At 46.1% G+C, this 19,136-nt stretch overlaps 1 protein-coding gene across 1 annotated transcript in view; it reads left to right on the forward strand.

Annotated features, from left to right (window-relative positions):
* Positions 1-19,136, forward strand: part of LOC148540818 (calcium-activated chloride channel regulator 1-like) — a 98,316-nt gene that overhangs the window by 5,991 nt on the left and 73,189 nt on the right. The window contains exons 3-4 of the mRNA XM_088481930.1: positions 6,062-6,202; positions 10,018-10,165. Coding sequence (XP_088338056.1) covers positions 6,062-6,202; positions 10,018-10,165 — 289 coding nt within the window. The remainder of the gene's footprint in view (positions 1-6,061; positions 6,203-10,017; positions 10,166-19,136) is intronic.

The raw sequence follows: 19,136 nt of genomic DNA on the forward strand, positions 1-19,136 counted from the left end.
GTTGAACTTCTTGGTTTGTTTGGGTCCCCACAAAACATTTTTTGGAAACACTACCTTTAATTATTAAGGAGGAGGTTGATGATGAGGGTGTTGGTGGTGGAGATTGCCTGTTATGGTCCAAACTGCTGGTAGCTGATACTGGACTGCTTGTTATAAATTTACAAATTATAATTTTGTTAAACAAATTGCATGAACTCGCTGCAAATGACGTAACAGGGAGGAGGTGCCTAGATGTTAACTTCCCTTCCTCTGCTAACTTTGGCTTTACAAATGGAACAGATGCCTTCACAACTGTTGTCAGAATTTAGATTAAAATAATTCCACACCCAAGACGTGGCTTTTCTGGCTTTCTTTTTATCATTAACAAGAACTGCTGCCACTGGTGGCTGATGTACGCAAACCACATCCTCATCATCAACATCCACATTAGTGTCATATAGGACACAAATTCCCCCTCATCCTCCTTTTGCACTTTCTCCACACTATCAGCCTCATTTTTTATTATTTCATCATCTAAAACTAGCACAGCTGTCATGGCGTCATCGATCCACTGTGAAACTGAGTGACAGCTGTTATACTTACTTCCTCTATCAAAGGATTGTTTAATAGTCAATTGTTTTTTTTAAATTACTACTAGTAGTAGTCTTCTTGGTCCCTTTCTGGGATGAAGATCCACCCCCCCCAGCAGCAACAGGCGTAGCACTCAAGGAACCTTCTGAGGAATCACAGGTAGGAGAGGAGTCATTCATGCTTATGAAATTGGATGCAGGACTACTTCCTATCACAAATGAAGATGTTGATGATGATGCAGGTGGTGGTGGTGGAGTTTGCAGGCGCTTGGTTCCAGATAGAAGAGAGCAGCTAGGTGACACTGGACTGATTGTTGTTCGTTTATTTGTCCCCAAAGTTTCTGAATTTGAAATACCCTTTCCAATTTGATGAATGCACTGCATGTGACATAACAGGGAGGCGGCTCCAAGATGGTTAAGGTCCTTACCTCTACTCACTGTTACTTGGCAATGGTTACAAATGGCTTAGCAAAGGTTTTCCAGATTTGGGTGGAAATAATTCCACACATCAGAAGTAAATTTTTTGGTCCTTTGCCCAGGCATGCCAACAATGGGATTTATCCTACTCATCCTCATTGTGCAATTCCACAGAAGCATCCTCGATTTCTACATCAGAAGGCACACAAATGGTGGAAGGAGGATCCTCTTCAAGCACAGTATTAGAAAGGTCAGGCTCACACATGGCAACAGCAGATATACTTGGACTCTCCTCTGGGATTTCTGATTTTTCCGAGCACACAGTTGGTCCGGTGTCTTACTCGTCCTAACAATTTAATTTTTTTTGTATCTCTCCTACAAGTAGAGGGGCTTAAATTATCACTAGAACCATCAGTCATAAATACAGGCCAAGGCCTTATCCTTTCCTTGCCACTTCATGTAGTGAATGGCATATTGCCAATTTTTTGTTTCTCTAAAACTGACTTAGCTTTACATTTTTTTTGCTTTAACCGGGTAAAAGTTAATTTTTTTAGCCTGACTTTTTGGCCTGACTTAAGCCCTGGTACATCGGCCTTCATACTGTAGTTGACGTAGCTGTCGGCAGCAGTCATGATGACAATGCAAGGCCATCAACAAGACTGGTATGTGGATCCTGCTCTCGGTCATGTGACTGTCCTCCATACTCACTATGCACACAACCACACACAAAAAAATTGTTGGTTTATTTTTATTATTTTGGGCAGCAGCCCCCTCGACAGACAGGAGCACAGCTCCACTGCGCACCTACGCTGATGACAGGTGTGGCTAACCCAGCTCTCCTCTCCCTGACGTCGTCACGTGACGGGGAAACGCGTTAGAGATTTGATATTCTCACATATACGGATTACAACATTGTCTCCTGTCCCAAGCCGTGGCTCTGCAGTGAGAACGGGAACCTGCTGTGTGAGGTGAGAGCACACACAGACATCTATCCCCCTGCAACCATACAGAGAAAGGGATTTTACACCTTTGCCATAGCAAGATAACAGCAGCTTTTCGGACCAGCATTGCCCCTACAGACGTCAGGGAGAGGAGAGCTGGGTAAATATACCGAGACTGTACCACTAAGGCCCTCATTCAGAGCCGTTCGCTATTTGCGTTCGTTCAAAAACAAGGGGTGGCTATTCAAATGATCCGTTCGCACATTGCAGTCTGTTCACACCTCTAAGTCTGAACGAGCGAGCAAAACATACGCTCATTTATTTGTTAAAAACGCCCCCTGGCCGCTCGCACCATACGTCATGTCCGCTATTTATTAGATTAATCGAGTACATCGAACAGGATATGAACTGCTCGCTATTCTTGTGGTTGGTTTTTTCAACCGCTATTTTGCGAGCAGTTCTGAGTTAAAAAAAAACAAGTGACGTGGTCAATGACGCTGCTGTATTAATTATGCACACCCATAAAACGCCCGTTTTGACCTTTAAGCACGCCTGCGTTCTGATCTCCACTCCCTGTTTTCAAGCACCGTCCCCTGTTACCACCCACATACGCCTCATTCTGTCACTCAGAATAGCAGGCACTCGCTATATTGCGTACAAACGATTTTCAGCCGCACTGACTGGTTCGCGCAAGCGTACTAAAAACCGTACGCATGCGCAGATGTGCGAACATCGCTCGGAACGAGCGTACTGCCGCTAGCGAGTGGCTCTGAATGAGGGCCTAAGTCTTCACCCTCTTTGAAATAGCTACCTTGAATCACCTGTTGGTTGGCTGCAGAGAGTGTTGATTGGCAAACTTCAGGGAGTGGACATTTAACAGCTGAAACTTGCTTTGGAAATCTCATTACCCCCCCTAATAAGGAGCACAATTATTGACGGGACGTGAGTGCAATATTGCTCTATTTGGACATAATTACAACCTTAAAGGAGATCAATATACTTATTTATACAGGTGGACATTTGATTGTTCACACATGCTATTATTGATCCATTATGATGAACATGTGAGAATGGCCATTTAGATGCTGATTTATAAATGTTTTTTATATGTTAATACTGTGTAATTTTAATAAAATATTTTATTGTATTATATGTATCCTTATGTCTATGTGAGCGCACCCTGAGGTGAATAATTTCAGATACCACCTCTTATTAATTTGTATATTGTGAAGTAGTAATATCAGAGCTATTTATTGGGTAGCGACTCTTTATACATTATTTATCAACAACTTTTATTTTATATTTAAAATAGCGCCTGGTGTTGTATGTTTATACTCTATTTTTAAAATAAGGACATAAGTGCACCTGAAAAAGGGCCATTGCCTCATGGGGAAGGGTCAGGGAAGAGATAGGGGAGGCCAGGAGATGCTGAGGATAAAAGAAGAGGAAGCTACATGTGAGAATGATAATAAACACGAAAATTGACAGGCGCAAACAGCGCCCCCTGCCTTGTGGGGCCCTGGTCACGTTACCCTAGTTACGGCCCTACCCAAGTGGCTTGCAGCATCTGAATTGCTCTTCAAGCAGACAATAATACAATTTTTTCCCCATTTAATCACTTAAAAATATATGTGCTGGCTTCCCCTTCCCCAGCACAATGCAGTCTTTATTTCTTAAAATCATGGCTTCCGTGGAGTGTAAAGTGTCTTTTTAAGCAATGCTTCTGTTGTATTCATGTATTTGATTAAAAGGGTGTTTTTTCACATTGGGATATATTTGCTAAAGGTTGATTTTGATCAATTTAAAATAGATGAAAATCGATCAACATCGATTCTGTGTTTCTGATGCTAAATCACACATTTACTAATAGACAATTTTTTATTTGTTTTTTAAGTGATAGTAAATGTGTGATTTAGCCCCAGAAACACAACATCGATGATGATTTTTAATCTATTTTAAATTGATACAAATCGATTGAAATGGACATTTAGCAAATATACAGTACCCCTTATGATCAATTGGTTGCAGCCATCATAGCAGCTATGCAGTCATAACTATCACCTTTACACTGACTTACACCAGAGTCCGAGCTGACACAAATCGGGGGGCTGCTTTTGAAACTTTTCGGCATCAATGTTTGTCTTAACTTGAGAATACATGCCCAGAACACAACCACCTTACATTACATTTTTTGTATAAAACAGAAAAAAGATTAAAACCCTGCGCAAAACCTCTAGTGGGGGTTCAGTTCTCTATCAAGTCAATGATATTTGTCCAATTCCAATAATTCCAAGTTCAAATACAACATGAGTGTGATACAGTTTTTATTTGAGTGACAAACCTTTATATATAAAACCAGGGGCGTTTCTAGAGAGGAGGGGGCCAGTGTGCAGTCTCCGACACGGGCCCCCTCCTCTCCGCCCGGCGGCCGGCAGCGTACTGAGATGTGCACGGCCAGCGCCGGAGTTATAGACTCTGGGCACTAGAGTGTGCCCAGAGTCTATAGTGTATGCACAGGTCACCGGGAAAATGGCTGCGGTGGCCATTATCCCTGTGCTGCGCATGCGCAAATGACGGGAAAATGTCTGTCGCTGCCATTTTCCAGTCGTTTTACAGCACCGGACCCCTGCGCCGACATGGGACTGCGGAGAGGTAAGCAATATTATGGGTGCAGGGTGTGTACGGTGCTGGGCCCCCCCTGGACCCAGAGGCCCGTGTTCCCCGCACACCCTGCACCCATTATAGATACGCCCCTGTATAAAACAATTGTGAGGCTGCGTACCAAAAAACAGCTGTATACAAACACCATCGAGCGTATTGTGATACATAAACAGGGTACCTCCTGGGACCAAGAATCCTGAAGCGGCGTCCTAGTCTGGATAGCCACCCCTCACAAGTGAGGAGTGTTTTGTATACAAAAGTTTGTCACTCACATAAAAACTGTTTCACACTATTGCCAGGCCCGCCAAGAGCCGCGGCGGGCCTGGGTAACAGGGGGTGTGGCCTAATTGCGGGAAGCGTGGCCACGCCCCCTTCCTGAAAAAATGCTTTGCGGCGCTGCGCGCTGGGGAGGGGGGGCGCTCTGAGCCCCCTCAGCCCTGCTCAAAGCCAGGGGGGGCGTGATCAGTGTGATCGCTCCCCCTCACAGACATAGGAGACTGCTGTGGCTGCTGCTCAGCAGCCACGAGCAGTCTCCCACTGCAGCTCAGCACACGCTGTGTGCTGGGCTGCTGTGAGGGAGGGGGGGGGCGGCACCGGACCCGGGCCTGTACCCGCTCCCCCCCCCTCTCGGCGCCCCTGATTATTGCAACCTCTTTGTTCTCTGTCACTATTTGAGGAACAAGAGGTACCATTCTTTGTGTGAAGAGGAGGAAGTGGCAAATTTATTGGGCAGACTGACTGGATTCTGTGAGAAGACTCATTTCAATCTCTGGAGGTTTGGAAAGTTTTTCATACCGACAATTTCTGAACATTGGTTTCATGTTGTTTTTGAACTTGGAATTATTGTAATTGGACAAATATCATTGACTTGATAGAGAAATGAACCCCCACTAGAGGTTTTGGGCAGGGTTTTAATATTTTTTCTGTTTTATATATCATATGTGGTTCTTCTTAGGGTGTACACCAAAAACCCTCTGCAGGATTTCCCATTTTTGAAGCGCACTGATTGTAAACTTGTATTCATTTATAAAAAATTTTGTGACTGCACGCCCACTTTTTGCGATCCCACGTCCATACAAGTCACAGCCACTTAGTCGCAGAGAGTTGCAAATCAGACATGGGACAGGATAAAAGATGCAGAAAATGAAAACACACAGTGTGCGAGAAATCGCACGAGACAGAAAAAAGCCTCCACTTACATTTTTGACTAACTGTCGTTAATTAAGCCTTATAATACATTATTAATAATAATAATAATAATAATAATAATACATTATTAATAATAATAATAGTAATAAATTAATAATACATTAATAATTATACAGTGTTCCTAATGAGCACCAAAGTTAAGACATTGGAATTCACAAATTACAACCAATTTTTACAAATACATTCATGGGAATTTCTATATGCCTTAATATAATTGTGTATTATGCATTGGTAATATATTTTTGTACTTTTTTATACTTGTAGGACATGGTGACTGATGCATCCAATTATATGTTTCAAGCTACAAAACAAAGACTTTTCATTAGAAGTATAAAAGTTTTAATACCCAACACTTGGTCGAGCAGCAACAACTACAAAAGACCAAAAAGGGAGTCATATGATAAGGTAATGTACAGTAAATGTTTTTGATCCTCTTTCCAGATAGGAAGCCTCTGTCTGTTGAAAATGGCAGTGTCACTTATACCGCTTTTAAACCTAAATTCCGGGTCTGACCCGGAGGTTGGAACAGGGGGCCTAATTCAGACCCGCTCGCGAGCGCTCGCAAGCGAGTCGATGTTGCCCAAGTGCGCATGCGCACGACGGAGCCGGCTCCGTCGTGCGCATGCGCGAGACCCGAATAACGACGACCAAGCCGTCGTTATGGGTCTCGCACCAAAGGGGGGGTGCTGTCAATGGTGATTGACAGCACGCCTCCTCTGGTGGGCGTGCCAGGGGCGTGGCTGCCCAGACGGAGGCGTTCCCATGGGAACGCCTACCGTCTGGGGCCGGCCCCACTGACATCACTAGTGGTGTCAGTGGGAGTGCTTTTGGCTCTGATAGAGCCAAAAGCACTCCAGAGCTTGCGGCAGCGAGACCCTACCGCAAGGGTCTCGTCGCAAGCCCGATGGTCGCGATGGTCTTGACTATTTCGACCATCATTTTGGCCGCTCGCTATAGCTGTGGGTGGTCACCCACAGCTATGCGAGCGGCCAGGAGGCCGCTCCAAAAAGAAGCAGGGACTGCCCTGATTCAGAGCGAGCGCTCTGTCAGAGCGTCCGGCTCTGAATCAGGGCCAGGGTTCCAAACCGGATCAGACCTGGAATTTAGACAGCGCCGACCCAGGATATTTCCGAGTTGGGGCCGTTCACACCGGAGCCGGGTCCGCAGAGACCCGGCTCTTCCGGCGTGGAAGTGGACGCTTGGAGATGACATAATCTCCAAGCACCACTGAAGCCGGCCAATCGGCAGGCATGCGGCGCGCTCCAGTTTATCGTTACCCAGATCGCGCCGTTTACACTGCATGGTTTCACGGGTCATTCCCGTGTTAAAGCCTGCAGGTTACATGGGTTGGATTGCCGGGTCACTCGACCCGGGAATCCAACCCTGTCCCCTTTTACACCAAGCAGCTACCCGGGTTAAACCTGCAATAACCTGGGTTTTAGCTCTGGTGTAAAAGGGGTATTACAGTTCCTGTTTAAGCATCTGAGATGGTCCATTCCCACTTGCTTCAGGCCACATGTCCAGGTTTTGCAGATGTGTCTTTTTACTAGGCATGCTCTGGAGTGTATGCAAGTACAGGTGATATAGAGTCATACGCAACTCACTACTTTAACATCATTGTTACAATCCCATTCAACATAAACAATCATTACCTCACTAATCCCCTGTATTTATTAACCCCTACACCATCAAATAATTCCATTCATGTTCACTAACCCAATAATTACCTCCCTCAGGTGCATATTTACTAATAATCAGGTTTATTCCTGGCAATAAGAAATTCACTTTTCCCTAAATGTACTAAGAATCACATGCAGGGACAGGAGCTCCGTCCCTGTGATGTGCTAAAAAGGTAAATGATCACAAAAGCAATCATTTAGCTTCTCTATCAGGAGCCGGGGACGTTCTGCGCATGTGCGGTCAGCAAACTACGCATGTGTGACAGACATTACAGGGAGGTTTCCATCCCATGGAATTTTTCTTTAAATAGTAGCCAATAGGCTACTATCCGATAGGTCATCTTGAGATGACATTATCCTATCAGGTCCAAGCTTGTTAAATCTGACAGCTTTGCATCGCCCATAGAAACCTATGGTAGCTGTGGCTGCTGTCGGAAATGGAGGGACCACAATAGATATCAAAGATGATATACTGTATTTATTTAAATGAATACAAGTAGCATGTAGAACATGCAGTGAATGTAATAAACTCATACAATAATTGTGCCATTTTGATGAGAGTCTAAGCGAGAGTTTCTATACATTAGTTGTCTTAACTTCTTTAGTCATGTATTAAATTCTCCTGTACCATCCCAGATAGGTTATCTGCGTTTTCTTGCAGGTGACTCTCACTCTGGGTCTTGTCATATCTATGCTGCCTGCCACTGTCCTTGGATAGTAGTCTGATTTTTGTACCTGAGCTATCAGCACTGAATTTGGCATGTATTGTGGGTCTCATTCAGAGCCGCTCGTAAGCGGCCGCTCGTTCGTTCCGAGCGATGTTCGCACATCTGCGCATGCGTATGGGTATTAGTACGCATGCGCGAACCAGTCAGTGCGGCCAGAAATCGTTTGTTCGCAATATATATATATATATATATATATGCCTGATATTTTGAGTGACAGGATGAGGCGTATGTGGGTGGTAACAGGGGAAGGTGCTTGAAAACGGGGAGTGGAAATCAGAACGCAGCCGTGCTTAAAGGTCAAAACGTGCGTTTTAAGGGTGTGCATAATTAAGAAAGCAGCGTCATCGACCACGTCTGTTGGGTGTCTTTTAGCCAGAACTGCTCGCAATATTGCGGTAGGAAAAACCAACCACAAGAATAGCGAGCAGTTCATACGCTGTTCGATGTACTCGATTAATCTAATAAATAGCGGACATGACGTATGATGCGAGCGGCCAGGGGGCGTTTTGTACTAAAAAACGTCCGCATGTTTTGTTCGCTCGTTCAGACTTGGAGGCGCCAACAGACCGCAAAGAGCGAACGGTTACTTTAAATAGCCAGCCCCTTTTTCTGAACGAGCGAGCGCAAATAGCGTCCGGCTCTGAATCAGACCCTGTATTCCCATTTTACCTCTCATGTCTATCAGTAGCCACCTAACGACACTAGCCTGGGGTTACAGCAACAAATAATACAGGGGCTGCTCTCAACAGGTTGTTTTTTGTTTTGATTTTTGAGATTTTCAACAGCCCTATCTATCATACCAGCAAATATTTTATTCTAAGAGCCCAGTTAATTATACAAGATGTGAGGCAATTTACTATAATTATCTCATACCAGCATAGCTACAATGAATAATATTATAGCAGTATTGCATCAATTGATTATACTATATCATCAGTGTCCCTGTTAATTAAATTCTAATAGCAAAGCTCCATTTGGTCACATTATAACAGTATTGATCATTGATTGTAATATACCAGCACAGCCTTTGATTGATTATATAATATTTTAACAACATTCTTCACATATAAATATAGTCCAATTGATTGCACTATACTTGTTTTGCTTCTATTAATTATATTAGGAGAGCATTGTTCTAATTCAGTGGTTCTCAAACACTGGGGTCTGTTTACTAAGACTTGGATGGAGTTAAAGTGGACAGAAATACATTAATCAGCTCTTTACTGTCACTTTACAGGCTGTGGGCTCTATTTACTAAGCCTTGAATGGAGATAAAGTAAACAGAGATAAAGTACCAACCAAAAAGCTCCTAAATGCCAATTTTCAAACAGCCTGTGACATGACAGTCACTTCATCTCTCCCCAAGGCTTAGTAAATACACCCCTCATTTTTAAAATGACAGTTAGGAGCTGATTGTTTGGTACTTTATCTCCCTCCAACGCTTAGTACATAGACTCCTTGGTCACCAAACAGTTCACGTTTTCCAGGTCACCTCACAGCAGCAAACGTATATTAGTAACTGTCACATTTTATAGATCCACAGGTGACCTGGAAAACATGAACTGTTTGGGTTTGGGGTCCTGAGGGCAGAGTTTGAGAACCACTGGCCTCGTTGATTATAACTAGATCCCTCCCATGTACGATTACTGTCTCCTGAGGCCAGTTACTGAGCTCTCCATACAGTAATGCAGGATGAAGAACATCATGTCTTGTACATACAATTACTGTATATCTAAATTTACATCGATTTGGTCTTCAGACGCGAAGGATGGGGAGTTTCTACATACAGTATATCCTTGTTTTTTTTTTATAGGCTGATGTTATCATAGCTGATCCTTTTATGTTTGGAGATTATCCATACACCTTACAATATGGTGGTTGTGGGGTAGCAGGAAAATACATACATCTTACACCCAATTTTATACTGAATGACAAAGTGCTGAAAATATATGGACCACGAGGTAAGGTGATATATATCACACGTGTAAAACACCTTTTATCCTTTTTTCTACATTTTGCTTTCAAACTATTGAAAATGTTTCACAACTTTCTGAACATGGATGCTTTTACTATAGTTCAGTATTCTTTTTAATGTAAGTTTTTATTTTCAGAATTCCCTTAACCCGAGAGATTCAAAATACAACAAAAATGTAATGTTATTGGCATTTACAGTAAACATACCTCCCATCATATACACATACCAGGGGCATAACTAGGTATTTAAGAGCCCCATAGCAAAAGATTTTAAGGGCCCCTACGTACCATTCAATCGTGAAAAATGTATATAACACAAGTAACCTTGACACATGAAGATGTGCCCCCCTGAGCTCTGCGCCCCATAGTAGCTCCACCCATTGCACCCAGGGCTGCCATTAGAAAACGTGGGGCCCGGTACAAATGAAAAAACAGGGCCCCCATCTCATTGTTAACTCACCCAAAAGGATTGGTGGCCGCAGTGGTGTGAGGTTGAGGTCTGGTACCTGGAGCATGTGAATGCAATGAGCTCCCACCACATTACTGACATATATTATAAGGGCACAGTCGTGCCCTAATATTAAGGCTGCATCTAAAAAAACTGATTTCTCCATAGAGAATTCTGAAGGGGGGGGCAGGGTGTTCAAGGGGCTACTCCTCAAAAGATATAGGAGGTGCTGATCTGAAATTTGGCATGGCCGGGTAGAACTGTCACACAGTGCTGCATGACAAATTTCAGGGCATAAACATAAAAAATGAGGACATGGGAGTAATCTAAATGCTCCAACTGTCACATTTTTCTGACATTCTCAATTAGGAACCCTTTTCTGCTATAGTCTATGGGGGATTTTTGGGAAGGCAAAACTCAGGGTAGGGGTGAAATTTAGACTTGGGGTTTGTTTTATTAGGTAGCTATTGTGCCAGGGTACGTGCTTTTGGGGTTCAGGTAAATTAGAAAGTTATAGTTTTTAAACTATTACCTCAAGAATGCGCCATTATGAAGATAGGACTTTTTAACTTGTTGCGCAGCCGCAGTAGGAGCCTCCAGCAGGTGTAGTCAATGTGGCTTCACTTGGGTGCACAAAGATGGCTGTCGTTTGCGGGCGATAGCGGGCAATGGTAGCAGCGGCGGGGACACGGATGCGGCAGCGGGGACAAAAGCGGCAGCGTGGTTCATCAGCGGCAGGTCGCGGGTGTCGGTCCCCGCCAGCCATTCTGCCGAATACAGCAGCGGCGCCCATTTCAAAAATGGAGCCTCAGCACCATTTTTGAAATTCAAAGATGGCCACCATGAGTCAATCACGGCTCGTGGCGGCCATCTTTGAATTTCAAAAACGGCGCTAAGGCGACGTTTTTTTAAATGGGTGCTGCTGCCGTACTCGGCAGAATGGCTGGCGGGGACTGGATCCTCTCGGATCCAGGCCCACCACCGACACCTGAATAGGCACCGGTCCCGCAGCTGCCGGGTGCCGCCGGCGATGACGTCGCGAGCCGTGATTGTCTTGCGGCGGCCATCTTTGATTTTCAAAGATGGCCACCCCGAGCCAGTCACGACTCGTGATGTCATTGGAGGCAGAGGCACCTGAAGAGGACCACAGAAGCCCTGGGGAGGTGGCAGCCATTCCCCAGGTGAAGACACTAGAAGCCCTGGCGGATGGGCACACACCAGGCAAACACGTCGAAGCCCTGGCGGCTTGGTGCCCACCAGGCGCAGACGCCAAAACCCTGGTAGGGTTGGCACCCGCCAGACGAAGACAGCAGAAGTCCTAGTTGGAGGCAGCCACAAAAAAGAGCTATCACAGGCTGCCGCCCACTAGGCGAAGTCACCCTAGCCCTGGCGGGTTGGCGCCGGCCAGATGAAGACGCCGGAAGTCCTAGTGGATGGCAGCCACGAAAAAGAGCTATCACAGGCTGCCGCCCACTAGGCGAAGACACTGAAGCCCTGGTGAGTTGGTGCCCGCCAGGCGAATACGCTGAAGCCCTGGCGGGTTGGCATCCACCAGGCGAAGACGCTGAAACCCTGGCGGGTTGGTGCCCGCCAGGCGAAGTTGCTGAAGCCCTGGTGGGTTGACGCCCGCCAGGAGAAGAGGCCTAAGCCCTGGGGTGGTGGTGGCCACGCAAAAGAGCTTAAAGGCCGCTGTCCCCCAGGTGAAGACCTGTAAAAAAAAATATTACAATATTAAAGTGTGTTGTGTTGTTTTAATATTTTTTTTACAGGTGGACTACAGGTGGCAGTGGGCCCTAATGACCAGCATGGTGGTACTTGTGGATTTCCAAGTACCAGCATGCAGGGAGGTGTGCTGGGACCTATAGTTCACCTGCAAAAGAAAATATTATTTATAATGCACCACATCAAATAATCAACCTGGCACCCACCGTCCCGTAAATTGTGCCTCTTCTCCAGTAGGTAATCCAATGGTGTACCTGTAATAAAAAATGTCATACTTACCTCCTCCTATGCGTGGAGGGACAATAGCGGGCTTTCCATGATGCCTGCTTCTGTGTTTCATTTTTACAAAAAACTTGCGTGGCCCCGCCCCCCAGAAAACAACCAGCCCCGGGCTATGGAGCCCCACCCAGTACTGGTTGTGCTAAATACAGGGGACAAAGTATGTAGGGGTCCCCCGTATTAAACACAACCAGCATCAGGCTTCTCAGAACCTGTCCTGGTTGCCAAAATACGGGGTACAAATGACGTATGGATCCCCCGTATTTAGCGCTACCAGCACAGGGCTCTGAGCCGGTCCTGGTTCTGGAAATACAGGGGGAAAAAATGCATAGGGCTCCCCCTGTATTTCCCAGAACCAGCACCGTCTAGCAGGGGGGTGATGCCACAGCCAGGGGAGCCCTTTCACCGGACCTCCCAGCCGCAGCATCACCCCTGACCGCTAGTAAGCCCAGGCCGGGGATCCCTGTGGAGTTGGGGAACCCCCCAATAAAGGGGTCCCCCTCCTCAGGGCACCCCAGGCCCAGGCTGATAGCCAAGGCCTATCTCCGGCACCACTGGGCGGTGGGTGCCGGGTTGATTATGTAAAGTGTGGTGCATTTGAAAATATAAATATTGGTTTTTGCTGTGGAACTACAGTTCCCAGCAAGCCTCCCCCGCATGCTGGTACTTGGAGATCCACAAGTATCAGCATGCGGAGCATTACGGGCGTGCTGGTAGCTGTAGTTCCACACCAAAAGCAATATTAAAAAAACACACAACACACATCATAGAAAAGTATAATTTTAATAAAACATACATGCACACACACATGTACTCACACATGCACACACTATCTCACATACTCACCTAGTATCCCTGAAGCCAATCTGTCCTCTTCTCCAGTAGACAATCCAATGGATTACATGTAATAAAACTTCCATACTCACCTCCTCCTACGCTTAGATCTGTCCTCTTCATTCCAAAGTAGGCAAATCCAGGGCCTTGGCAAAAAGAAAAAAAATTAATTACCCGAGCCCACGGACAATAGTAGTGTCCTCTAAGGACACTACTACCCGAATGACAGCTCTGTTGTGGGATTTCAGTCCAGAAATCCTGGTGCGTAGCGCTCATTGGCTGAGAGAGGCGAGTCTTCCACCTCTCAGCCAATGAGCAGTTCTCCCCATTGAATTCAATGGTGAGAACCGAGCGTGCCCTTTTCCAAAATGGTGCCTCAGTGCCATTTTGGAAATTCAAAGATGGCCACCGCAAGCCAATCACGGCTCGCGACATCATCGCCCTGCCCCCTCGGCTGGCTCAAATACAGCCAGCAGCACGAGCCCCGTCCATTCAGTCGACGGCCGAGGAGCTGGAGAGACCAGCTGAAGCAAGAAGATGCCGGGAAGCCCTGGATGAGCGGCGGCCGCGCAAAAGAGGTTAATGGCTGCCGCGCTCCAGGTGAAGACACCGCAGAAGCCCTGGATGGGCACCAGCCGTGCAAAAGAGCTTAATGGCCGCCGCCCTCCAGGTGAAGATGCTGCAGAAGCCCTGGATGGGCGACAGCCATGCAAAAAAGCTTAATGGCTGCCACCCTCCAGGTGAAGATGCAGCAGAAGCTCTGGATGGGCGAGGGCCACGCAAAAGAGCTTAATGGCTGCCGCCCTCAGGTGAAGACGCTGCAGAAGCCCTGGATGGGCGACGGCCACGCAAAAGAGCTTAATGGCCGCCGCCCTCTAGGTGAAGGTCCCGTTAAATAAAAGATTTAACAGACTGTGTCTGTTTCATTTGAATATTTCTTTTGCAGGGGTACTATAGGTACCAGCAGGTCCATAGTGCCCTGCCTGCTGGTACTTGTGGTTCACCAAGTGCCAGTATGTGGAGGATGCCTGCTGGGTCCTATAGTACTACTGCAAAAGACAATATATATAAACATATGCACCACACAACACACATCAACCCAGCACCCACCACCCAGGGTGCTGGGGATAGCCCCGGGCTATCACCCTGGGCCTGGGGTGCCCTGAGGAAGGGGACCCCTTTATTGGGGGGTCCCCTACTCCCCACGGATCCCCGGCCTGGGCTGACTAGTGGTCAGGGGTAATGCTGTGGCTGGGGAGCCCGGTGAAAGGGTTCCCTTGGATGTGGCATCACTCCTCCGCTAGGAGGAGTCCAGTGCTGGTTCTGGGAAATACAGGGGGGCCTTATGCATTTTTCCCCCTGTATTTCCAGAACCAGGACCAGCTCAGAGCCCTGTGCTGGTTGTGCTAAGTATAAGGGACCCCTACGTTTTTTGTCCCCTGTATTTTGGCAACCAGGAGAGGTTCCGAAAAGCCTGGTGCTGGTTGTGCTTAATACGGGGGACCCCTACATCTTTTTGTCCCCTGTATGTAGCACAACCAGTACTGGGGCTCCAAAGCTCGGTGCTGGTTGTCTTCTAGGGGGAGGGGCTATGGCTTTTTTTTTTTGTTAACACATTCAATTTTTAACAGATGTGTAGATGGATCTCACTGCTGCATTCATGCATCTGTGACTTATTGATTTGATTTTCTAAGGTACATACGCACTACCAATGACCCCTCTGTCACCCACTGATGCCCCCTTTGCACTGCACCGCTGCCACTGCTCTGCACCACTGCTGCTGCCGCTACCCCACACGCCTACAGCCATCTCGCACTCTGCACCTCCCAAAACAACCTCCTGTGTTAGTATAGTATTTTGTTGCCCTTCTCCCCTGCAGGTGGCCCGTTTTGCTCATCCAAACCCTGAGAGTTAATACATTTTTAAAAGCTATGAAATTCCATAGAAAAAAACCTTACGGTTTCATATGTCCCATTCAGGTTGCTTAGACATAATCTGAAAATTCACAAAACCTATTGATTTTCTGCCACTCAAATATGTCTATGGAATATATATTTATTTACACACATTACACATAAAAATAAACAGTTAAACAGTAAATGTAAAATATGCATTTAAAGATTAAAAAGGAATAAAGGATTTTTTTTTAAAGTAAGAAAAGCCTGATGATTTACAGCAGGAAGCTGTACTTACCTGCCATCCGTAGGTTCAGTTACTGTGGTGTGGAACGCAGCACGGACATGGCAAGGGGGCAGAGGCATACAGGGGGAGAGGCACACCTTGGTAAAAGGGACAGAGGTGCAAACAGGGAGAGGCACACTTAGGTAAAGGACACAAAGACACAGATAAGAAGGGAGCAGAGTCAAAAATGGGAAGCGGGCAGAGGCACAGATATGGAGAGGGGGCAAAGGCTGAGTTATGTGGGAACAGGGGCACAGATATGGGAGAACAGGGGCACAGATATGGGGGAGCAAAGACATATGGGAAGGGCACAGAGATAGAGATTTGGGGAGGGGGGACAGTGGCAGGATTCAGGAATAGTAAAGGGGACAGTGGTACAGATTGTATAGGAGGGGGGAGAGGGCAGAGGTAGGATTCAGGCATAGTAAAGGGACTGTGGGGAAGATTGTATAGAAGGGGAAGGGACAGAGGCAGGATTCAGGCATAGTAAAGGGGACAGTCGGGAAGATTGTATAGAATGGGGAGGGGGCAGAGGCAGGATTCAGGCATAGTAAAGGAGACAGTGGGACAGATTGTATAAAAGGGGGAGGGGGCAGAGGCAGGATTCAGGCATAGTAAAGGGACAGTGGGGCAGATTGTATAGAATGGGGAGGGGGCAGAGGCAGGATTCAGGCATAGTAAAGGGACAGTGGGGAAGATTGTATAGAAGGGGGAGGGGGCAGAGGCAGGATTCAGGAATAGTAAAGGGACAGTGGGGCAGATTGTATAGAAGGGGGAGGGGGGGCAGAGACAGGATTCAGGCATAGTAAAGGGACAGTGGGGAAGATTGTATAGAAGGGGGAGGGGGCAGAGGCAGGATTCAGGCATAGTAAATGGGACAGTGAGGAAGATTGTATGGAAGGGGGAGGGGGCAGAGGCAGGATTCAGGAATAGTAAAGTGGACAGTGGGGCAGATTGTATAGAAGGGGGAGGGGGCAGAGGCAGGATTCAGGAATAGTAAAGGGACAGTGGGGCAGATTGTATAGAAGGGGGAGGGGGCAGAGGCAGGATTCAGGCATAGTAAAGGGGATAGTGGGACAGATAGATTGTATAGGAGGGGGGAGAGGGCAGAGGCAGGATTCAGGCATAGTAAAGGGGACAGTGGGACAGATAGATTGTATAGGAGGGGGGAGGGGGCAGAGGTACCTCTCTGTGTGCACCACAGTTGCTCTCTCACATTTCTTTCCTCAGTGCAGTACACACAGTATCTGGCCAATGAGAGCAGGGAGGAGGACAGGAGGAAAGCTGAGGGTGGAGCAACTAGTATGGAGGCAGACTCGCAGAGGTGATACTACTTACTTATTTGATGGGGTCCTGAGAGGGGGACCTGTTTGTAAGAGGGGGCCCAGTGCTCCTAACTTTATAAGATGGTCCTCCTGCAGCTGCTCTGCGCTGGCCGGAGAATTCATTAATGAATGAGTCATCACACACAGCTCAGCTGTGTCCTGTGTGTGATGACTCATTCCTAGAACTCTCTCTGTGTCCTGTGTGAGAGTGATGAATTACTGTAGCAATTACTCTGCCGGCAGCCGGGCCCCTCAGCTGTCCGGGCCTGGTACAGGAGTACTGGCTGTCCCCCGCTGATGGCGGCCCTGATTGCACCTATGGTAGTTACACCCATATACTTACCTCCCACTAGTATCATACTGTATACACATACCTCCTCCCCACCAGTTTTATATACACATTCCCCCCACCAGTGTAATATACACATACCCCCTCCCCACCAGTGTCATATACACAAATCCACTCCCCACCAGTGTCATATACACATACCTCCCACAAGTGTCATATACACACATATATCCCACTAGTGTCATATACATATACAGTCAGGTGCATAAATATTGGGACATTGACAGAGTTTTCATATTTTGGCCTCTATTCACCACCACAATGGCTTTGAAATGAAACAAATAAGATGTGCTTTAACTGCAGACTTTCAGATTTAATTTGAGGGTAATTACATCCAAATCAGGTGAATGGTGTAGGAATTACAACAGTTTCTATATGTGCCTCCCACTTTTTACGGGGCCAAAAGTAATGGGACAAACTAAACAATCCTAATTCTAACTTTCACTTTTTAATACTTTGTTGCAAATCCTTTGCAGGCAATTACAACCTGAAGTCTGGAACGCATAGACATCACCAGACGCTGGGTTTCATCCCTAGTGATGCTCTGCAAGGCCTCTACTACAAATGTCTTCAGTTCCTGCTTGTTCTTGGGGCATTTTCCCTTCAGTTTTCTCTTCAAGTAAAATGCATGCTCAATCGGATTCAGGTCAGGGGATTGACTTGACCATTGCATAACATTCCACTTTTTAGCCTTAAAAAACTCTTTGGTTGCTTTTGCAGTATGCTTCGGGTCATTGTCCATCTGCACTGTGAAGCGCCGTCCAATGAGTTCTGAAGCATTTGACTGAATATGAGCATATAATATTGCCCGAAACACTTCAGAATTCATTCTGCTGCTTTTGTCAGCAGTCACATCATCAATAAATACAAGGGAACCAGTTCCATTGGAAGCCATATATGCCCACGCCATGACACTACCACCAACATGCTTCACTGATGAGGTGGTATGTTTTGGATCATGAGCAGTTCCTTTCCTTCTCCATACTCTTCTCTTCCCATCACTCTGGTACAAGTTGATCTTTGTCTCATCTGTCCATAGGATGTTGTTCCAGAACTGTAATGGCTTTTTTAGATGTTGTTTGGCAAACTCTAATCTGGTCTTCCTGTTTTTGTGGCTCACCAATGGTTTACATCTTGTGGTGAATCCTCTATATTCACTCTTGTGAAGTCTTCTCTTGATTGTTGACTTTGACACATATACACCTACCTCCTGGAGAGTGTTCTTGATTTGGCCAACTGTTGTGAAGAGGTTTTTCTTCACCAGGGAAATAATTCTTCTGTCATCCACCACAGTTGTTTTCCATGGTCTTCCAGGTCTTTTGGGGTTGTTGAGCTTTCCGGTGCGTTCTTTCTTTTTTAGAATGTTCCAAACAGTTGATTTGGCCACACCTAATGTTTTTGCTATCTCTCTGATGGGTTTGTTTTGATTTTTCAGCCTAATGATGGCTTGCTTCACTGATAGTGACAACTCTTTGGATCTCATATTGAGAGTGGACAGCAACTGATTCCAAATGCAAATGTCACACCTAGAATCAACTCCAGACCTTTTACCTGCTTAATTGATAATGAAATAACGAGGGAATAGCCCACAACTGTCCATGAAATAGCTTTTGAGTTGATAGTCCCATTACTTTTGGCCCCTTAAAAAGTGGGAGGCACATATAGAAACCGTTGCAATTCCTACACCGTTCACCTGATTTGGATGTAATTACCCTCAAATTAAATCTGAAAGTCTGCAGTTAAAGCACATCTTGTTTGTTTCATTTCAAAGCCATTGTGGTGGTGAATAGAGGCCAAAATATGAAAATTCTGTCAATGTC

This window comes from Taudactylus pleione, unplaced genomic scaffold, assembly GCF_031769625.1.
Source record: "Taudactylus pleione unplaced genomic scaffold, aTauple2 ptg000017l, whole genome shotgun sequence".
Classification (NCBI taxonomy): domain Eukaryota; kingdom Metazoa; phylum Chordata; class Amphibia; order Anura; family Myobatrachidae; genus Taudactylus; species Taudactylus pleione.